The sequence below is a fragment of the Tiliqua scincoides genome, chromosome 1, assembly GCF_035046505.1.
Source record: "Tiliqua scincoides isolate rTilSci1 chromosome 1, rTilSci1.hap2, whole genome shotgun sequence".
Taxonomy (NCBI): Eukaryota; Metazoa; Chordata; class Lepidosauria; order Squamata; family Scincidae; genus Tiliqua; species Tiliqua scincoides.
Genome location: NC_089821.1, coordinates 37,170,400 through 37,179,066, shown reverse-complemented (window position 1 = coordinate 37,179,066; position 8,667 = coordinate 37,170,400). Strand labels below are relative to the sequence as shown.

Sequence of the window (8,667 nt, the reverse complement as noted above, 5' to 3'; positions counted from 1 at the left end):
TATCTTACCAATGAAATAATTTCAACGCATTTGCAAATAATTTGACAGGAAAAGGTGTAATTTACAACACTCAAAACTTTTAACCACCATAAATTTATATGCATTGTACTGTAAAAGTCACTCGAGACAAGCCTAGCAAGAATGAGCATGTAGTGGTAGGTCCCAAAGGCAACTCCCAAATATCTTCCTCTGGCGGAGACTTTGGTAATTGTCTGTCGTATAAAACTCCCATCTCTTAGAACTGCATTCGTTTTGAAAGTGGGGAATTGCATCAGTTTTCCACACAAAAAGAATAGTCCCAGCTTTTAAACTTCAGTTATTGTGAAGACATTCTAAATCCACAGAGCAACAGACATTTCCATTCTGTGGGATTGGAAAAAAAAAATACAAGAATTAATAATTTTAGTACACTCAGTGCAAGACTCCAGTTACAGGAAATGAGGATTGTGCTGTGCTATTAACAAAACAACAGAGAGAACAGCCATTTTATTTTGACTGCTATAATCCATTCAATAATGGCATTATGATACAGTGGAGGCAAGGCAGGACACCTGCCCTTATCTGCATTACTGGGGCTGCAGCACAAAAATGAGTCTTATGGATGTTGCATTCACATTATTTATCCCTTCAAAAGGGGGGAATTAGAGGAAAAGAGAATGTGGAGTGAACTTCTGTATAATCAACTATGAACATACATAGTTCACTCCACATTCTCTTTTCCTCTAATTCCCCCCTTTTGAAGGGATAAATCATGGAACATACTCTCCAGTCATGTGCTTGATGGAATCATAAACATCTAAATCAAAACCATTTCAAAGAACATATCAGTTAAATTTGATTTCAGTAGCTGGTTATGTATCTTTGCTCAAGTTCATACTATTAACATAGTATGCTTACCATCAAGTTTATATGTGTGGTGGGAAAGCTTGCACTGCTTCTGTATGGTGGCCCTTACTGAATGTATGAAAACAAGCTTGGTGATCCAGTCTGAGAGACAGACACTATACAGATAGCACAGATGGTTACTTTAGGTGGTGTTGCTCAGAGTACAACAGGGTTTTCTTTAATTAAACATGAGCAGCTATACAGATTCTTATTATACTTCCTCCTCCAGCCCTTTTCTCTGCTTCACTTGAGGCACTAGAGAAGGCAGACTTCTGCCAAGAAAATACTGTACTAGGGACTAAGACTTCTTTTTTTGTTTGAAGCAAAAAGTATTTCTTAACAGAGGACTCTTTCTTACACATGCACAATTTGATTGCCATGGTATGAAAGAAGATGGGAATAAATATTATCTCTCAGGCCAGAACATAAATTCTAAATGATTCTGCACCATCTACTTTAGCAATAACCACACTCTTTGGATGGCCCGCTAACCATATTGATGTTTCTGAATTGCCACATTGGAAAGCTTGGCACTGCAATATATTGCATGGAAGTGTTTCAGAAAAAAGAAGGTAACCTTTACTAGTTATGGTGGAAGGCATCATTTAGGATACTTTCCATCATAAGTGCTGAAGGCTAGGGATGAAAGACTGGGGAAATGGGTACTTTAACTCTTTGCCTCCTTATGGTCCTGGTTCAGATCAACACCCCAACCTGGTGGGCTGCTATTTATGCCAATGGCAGATTCTGTTCAAGGAAAAATAGAAGCTGTGGAGTAGGTGAGGGGAGACTGTGCTGGGTGTAAAGGTTCAAAGACTACCTTCCCCATGATCTTGATCTGGCTCAGGGCCCCCAGCTGGTGGGGAAAAAATTAAGCATACTCTCCAGTCATGTGCTTGATGTAATCATAAACGTCTAAATCAAAACCATTTCAAAGAACGTATCAGTTAAATTTGATTTTAGTAGCTGGTTATGTATCTTTGCTCAAGTTCTCCAAATTCCTTTTCTAAAAGAACTAACAGAGATGCCTCTTGCAAGGTCTGAGAAAAAGATCAGCTTCCTGCCTACTTTCACCAAGTGTTTAGGATTCTAATGGCACAATCCTATGCATAGCTACTCAGAAGTTAGTCCCACTGTGTTCAATGGGATTTACTCCCAGGAAAAGGTGTATAGGATTTCAGCTGTAATCCACACAACAAGCCAAGCAATTTCAATGTCATACTAATCATATATCTGCTATTGTATGTTTCAAGTCTGTGACACTTGACCACAGAGTTGAACCTCGAGATACAAAAATGGAAGCAACTCCTCCCTGCCACAGATCAACACAATGCCTCAGGGAAGCAGTCTCAAAGGACAGGAAAGCTAACCACAGCAAATTAAAGCCCAAATGGTCCGTCCATAGCTCATTTGCCAGATTTCACAAAAGGAAAAAAGGGGAAGAAAAACCCCATACAGTATTTTAGATAGCTGCATTTGATACCCTTGGTGTTCAAGGAAGGATCAAAGGAAAGCAATTCCCGCCATGACGACTATGTGAAAGAGCAAGAAGTTGTGACACAGTACCCAATCCTATCCTACTTTCCGGCACTGATGCAGCCACAATGCAGTCTGAATGTAAGGAAACAAACATTCCCTTATCTTGAGGAGGCCTCTGTGACTGCCCTCCATGGCAGGATGTAGTGCATGTCCTGTTGACATGGCTGCATCAGCACTAGAAAATTGTATTGAATTGGGCCCGTACTCTGTAGCTGTACAATCTCTCTTTCGCTCTCTGTATGTATATATGAGTGTGTGTGTGTGTGTGTGTGTGTGTGATTTTTTAGTTTTGGATATCTGGTGGTAATTGCACTAATAGCCTAAATCCTATCCTCTGTCCCTTACGCTGAGACCTTTGTGACTCCCCCACCACCACAAGATGCAGCATGTGCTTCGTTGGCACATCTGCATCAGTGGGGAGGTTTCAAAAGGACTGGGATATAAGTTCATTAGAGTACTTCTAAGAGCTAAAACGAACAGCATGAAATTATGCCAAAAATTTTTCAAAAGGATATCCTTTTATCCAACTTGGTATTGATTGGTGTCACGGTTGGATCCCTGAGATTATCAGCACCACAATACAATTGCTTAGGATAGGGTATGTTAATAGTTAGTCCGCATTAGTTTTACAAAACTGGCAAACATCATAGTAATGTTACACAATGCCTGAAAACATTGTATATCACTGACGTTGCCCTTGCTAGGCCTTGTGTTATAAAGATGGTAGGGGACCTTGGATCTGCTCTGGACATTGCTGGAATGTGGACAACCCATAAAATCTAGGAACAGTTTTCTGGATCAGGACTCCCAATAGAGTCTGACTAATTCCATTTTGCAGCCATAATAAGAACATACATAAGAACAGCCCCACTGGATCAGGCCATAGGCCCATCTAGTCCAGCTTCCTGTATCTCACAGCGGCCCACCAAATGCCCAAGGGAGCACACCAGATAACAAGAGACCTCATCCTGGTGCCCTCCCTGATCATCATAATGATGATCAGAATCCAGAGACCTGATTCAGCCATGTCTGTATTCATTCAAAAAGTATTAGTTGCAGGCTGCAGTCTCATTTGTCTAATCTTTAGTTATTACTAAAAATGATAGAATAATAATTTTGATATTTTAGAAATGTCACAAAATTGGACTTTTCTTTCGGATTTTGAATTTTACTGCTTTAGAGAAGATGTTGATTTTTTATCTCCTCCCCTTAATCTCCAATTGTTGCCAGTACCCATAAGTGCTAAAGAAATGCAGCAAGCATAAGAGAGCCTCAATGAATGAAACATGAATGTATTGAACAGTGCAATTTGTATTACTGCACCTGCCTTCGCTAAGAGGCAGGTTACTTTTGAAAATACATATTTATAAATGTCTAAAATGTTTACTAGTTATTAACATCACTGTCCTACATGCATATTAAGAATACCTGCAGGGCTTTAAGAAAGAAAAATTTAAACTTGCGGCAAGCTATTGAATCATTCTGGTTCAGGCTCCTGCAACAATAATCACATAATTACCATTACCACAAACTGCATAATTTTGTTACCGCATTTTTCATTCTCCTCTTGCACCCTGCTGCTGTCCCTGAAAGCTAAGAGCAAACTTACTTCTTAAATCTGCACGTGTATTCCGCACAATATCCCTTTGCAGTTTATTACCTTGCATTTGCAGGTTGTGCAAGGAGACCCAATCATTGTCCATACTGAGCCACTGAGCCGTGATATTCCATAGCCATCTAGACAGGTTTTTCTGATATCATAAGTAACATTATCAGCCAAACAAGGATCACTAACACAATGGGGGCAACATTCGCCTTCTGATATTGCTGCGTAGTCGCAGTTTAGAGTAGGGCATGCAAGTGGCCAGCAATCCACTTCTCCTTCCTGCATAAAGAGAGAAAAAAAGACTTAGGGGAAATGGTGTCAAACTAATACTCAGTTATAATACAAAATACCAAGGATGGCAGCTACTTTCTGGATCAGCTTTCAGCTTTCATAACCTGTTTGTCTCCAGACACCAGTGCTGTGCTTGCATAATGCTCTTGTACACATCTGGTCAGGGAATCCAGGTGTAGGGGCCGACTTCTGCATACACATTACATTTTGATCAGCTGATTTTTTTGGAGGGCTTCTGTGTCTCTGAAAAAAGCATCTCTGTTTCTGTCTCTGAAAGGCATTTTCATTCAGATTGCATTTCCTGTTATGCAAAAAAAATTTACAAGGCTATGCAAACTAAACTATGGGCCAAATTATCCCATCAGTACTCCTGCCACTGGCTATTTATCCTGCTAAAGCTGAATGCTATGTGGTAGTTTACAAACAGTAAGAGATAATGACACGGTAGTTAAGTCATCTGGAAACCATACTATAGCTGACATCTAAGCACACATCTGTAAATAATTCATCACACCGCTCTCCAGCATGTTCAACAGCCTTAATATAGCTTTCTGCAATTAACAGTGCAGTAAGGGTGTTACATTGTGCTTAAACAGTTAAGTGCTCATAAGGTTAATTATGGGTATTCTGAGATATTCGTCTTGCTGCATCTAAAGAACTCCCTGAGGTATACCCCAGGGGTTGCAGAGGCTCTTGGGATTTTTGACCATTTTTCCTGCAGAAACTGTGCTATATCTGGAATTGTTTTTGAAACTCCCCTGACTTTCAGAAATATATTTACCTTGTGGTATTGGGAAACAAACATTCAAAGCTCTGCTGGGCGCAGCAGATCTAGGTGAGAGGGTGGCTAGAGAGGACTGGGGACAGAGAGATAAGGTTGTGTTGTCTCTGTTGAATTATTGGGTCTGCTTTGCTTTTTGTTTTAATACAGAGAAGGACTGATCAGTAATGGGTAGTATGAACTCCTTCCAGTGTTATTCTCCAGGTTCAGTAACAGGAAAGGCCAGGAGAGTTGCAGTCAGGGTCAGCCTCAGGATGGGCAGGGTTCAATGCTGGGTGCTCATGCGCCCCCCCCCCCAACTCACCAATTGTCCCCCACTCACGTGGGGCCTCCCACTCACCAGTTGCTACAGCAAGCCAGACACTTTTGGTGCTATAGGCAACACATGGCACCCAGAAATAGTTGGTGGGACATAACGTCACCGGCAACTATTTCTGGGAGAGCCATTTCAGGCCAGACAGTCCCAGGGGAGGTTGAGCAAGCCCACACTCTGCTTGCTGTACTGCCCTCCCAGGCTGCCAGATGCTAGCTGCAGCGGTGGGAAATCAGCCTGCCGCCCCAGTGTGGGGCTTGATGTTTTTGACATTACTTGGCCATGTTGTATCATAAGAAGAGGAAAAGAATTTTGCTAATGCGTCCTCTTGACTTTTGAGTATGGTTTGCCACATTTTTACTGCTCTTGCATTTCTTGAAAGATTTGTAAACTTCCGTACCAGACAGCGGCACTGCTGACAGCTGTATGTCCAGTTGTCTCCACTTCGGTACAACTTGTGCCCATTCTGGTCTAAGCATTGACTGGTGACTCTAGTATCACATTCTGGGCAACAGAAGAAATCAACACTGGGATTCTGACAATCACAAGCAGTCCGTCGACAGAATATCTTGCCATCCTATCAAGAAAAAAGTAATCACTAATATTAATCAATGAAATTAAATTGGGGTAAGTTTACAGGGAATTGAGACATGCCTGAATTAGAAAGTGTATTTCATCGGCAAAATGATAATAGTGAACATCTCATGAATACAACTGCTTCTGAAGATTAATAGCCACTTTTCAGAAACTCATATGAAGGGTATAGGTGTACAGAACTCACATGCATTCTTACTCATCAGTTAATGAAATATTTGTTTATGGGTTGCAGTCAAAGAATGTGAGTAAACAGCTATCAGCTCAGGGGTTTGTGTAATAGGCGATACAGGTCAATGAAAAGGTAGCTTTTGTATCACATGTACAAGAGGTTGCACAAGCTTTTGCCCAGGAGTATTTTTGGATCTAAGTTAGCTTTAAAAGAACCTTAGTATGATATATAACATGTAAGTATCTGCAAAACTTAATACTAGGAAAGTGCCGTGATACAACTTCTCCCACCGATAACCTTGTCAATTTTACTCTAAGTAACACTCATGGTGATGCACCCATAAAAGTTTTTTTCTCTTTATAAGAATTGCTACTCATCAACCATGTAAGAAGAGCTAATCAGTCTATAGCTTATATCAGGGCTTTTCAAACTGGGGCGTCGCAATGCCCCAGCCTGTGAGCCCTGGCCTCTGCCCCCTTGAGGGGCAGAGGCAGCCTGGTGTCAGGGAGGAGGCAGCAGTGCGATCCTGGGGATCCTGGATCCTGCTGCTCAGGGGGATCCATGATCCTGCTGCTCAGGGGGGGCTGCAGGGGTTTGGGTACACGGACCCAAGCCCCTGCAGCCTCTCGGGGGTGCGGGGAGCCCGGCGCGACCTGCAGCAGGGCTCCCCGCAGCAGTGAAAGTAGATGCGGAGTGATCACGCTCCACTTCCACTTTAGCGGAGGCGGGGCGCGATCGCTCCGCATCTACTTTCACTGCTGTGGGGAGCCCTGCTGCAGATCGCACCAGGCTCCACACACCCCTGGGAGGCTGCAGGGGCTTGGGCACGTGTACCCAAGCCCCTGCAGCCCCCCTGAGTACTGCTATCCTGGGGATCGCGCTGCTGCCTCCCCCCTCCCGCCCACACAAGAACTTAGTGGCTCTCAAACTCTCCCAGAGACTTTGAGAACCACTGGCTTATATGATTAATTACACACTACTTGCTGGTAATGAAATCACTTTTTATTGTAGGAAAGTAAACAAAAGCATATTAATGTTTGTAAGAAGCAATTAATGTTTCCTTGACTAGTAAATTCAGCTGTTGGATTGCATGCAAAGATGCCTTTCCCTATGCAGAAGGTGTCTTTTGCTTATGGAATGAATGTTCTCACTGACAGCAATTTTGGGGTGATTTATATATGTATGTACTTAAGTAGTACATACACTTCCCTAGACATCAAAGATGGGATCATTAGTTTTATTTCTTGCACTGTTAAAGTGGATCATGTTAATCACTGTCTACTCTATTTTGTCCATTTTTGGTCTCCTGCTTTCACTTTTCTAGCTAATATTACAGCATCCCAAATTCTGGTTAGCTTAGCATCTTTCAAACAGGTTCTTTCTGTTTTACTTATGCAAGGCAGTGGTGTGCTCTCAAGAATCAGAATGGTATGTTTACAATAAAAAACAACAAGTTTCAGGTTGTATCTTATAAACACTTACCTGGGGGTAAGTCCCGCTAAAATAACAAACTTATTTCTGAGTAGACATCCCTAGGGAATACATTGTATATGAGTAAGACAAACATTTTTAGCAGAAAGAAAGTGGATATATAGAAAAGTTCTGGAACTCAATGATTTTTTTTTCTTTTAACATGGGTTGATGAAACTCTGGATACACACTGAGTAAACAGATGTTTTTATGATCCATTATATAACTGTCACTAAGCGATAGTATTTGTTGCAACTTTTAAAATTAGTATGCAGTAGACAAGATAATATTTTTCATAAATTGTAGCTGAACAGGTGGCTCCATTAATTTAACAGGAACACATTACACTGGAAAATCAGGCTTGACAAAGAAATGTAATAGAGAAAGTTAATGAAGGAGATTATCATCCTTTCACCAACACTGATATCTAGCTATAGTTTTTCTTAACTTCTTTACGTACAGCTTATCAGATAAAACAGCAGGTCAAAATATATCACCCTAGCTTTCATCCTCTAGATCTCCCATTGAAATCAGTGGGTGTGGGATGTAAAACTGTTTTATCTGACCCATGTCTTTAAATTCAGTTTGAAAACAGTTTCATTCTAACCTCTCTGAAATAAAGTTTTTCTACCAAAACTGCAAAATATTATTCGAGTAGAATCCTGCACACTTGAATGGCTACAGATTAAATTAGAATCCTTATGATAACTAAAGCATCAAGATTGTTTTCAAATGTACAAAATATCTGACAGTATGTGCTGGAGTGATAAAAAAGAGAAGATGGGTTTATTCAAATTGTGGGGCTGATAATTATAGGGATTATTGTGCTGGAAACTCTACCTGTTATTATAGGTGAATAAACAATTTCAATACTTTTACACACGCAGCTTAAAACGAAAACCAAGAATACTAATGAGGAGTGCATATGTGTGTGTGTTCTAAATTTTTGAGTTGGTTCACTCATTTGCTGAGCAATTAAATTCAACCAAAATTTCAGCTGTTTTAAGAACAAGGTT

At 40.9% G+C, this 8,667-nt stretch overlaps 1 protein-coding gene across 1 annotated transcript in view; it reads right to left on the bottom strand.

The window, feature by feature from the left end:
• Window positions 1–312: 312 nt before the first annotated feature.
• NELL1 (neural EGFL like 1) overlaps window positions 313–8,667 on the bottom strand; it is a 534,303-nt gene continuing 525,948 nt past the window's right edge. Inside the window, exons 19-21 of the mRNA XM_066619143.1 lie at window positions 5,816–5,992; window positions 4,085–4,309; window positions 313–363 (exon numbers count right to left, since the gene is read on the bottom strand). Of these exons, the coding sequence (XP_066475240.1) occupies window positions 313–363; window positions 4,085–4,309; window positions 5,816–5,992 (453 nt within the window). The remainder of the gene's footprint in view (window positions 364–4,084; window positions 4,310–5,815; window positions 5,993–8,667) is intronic.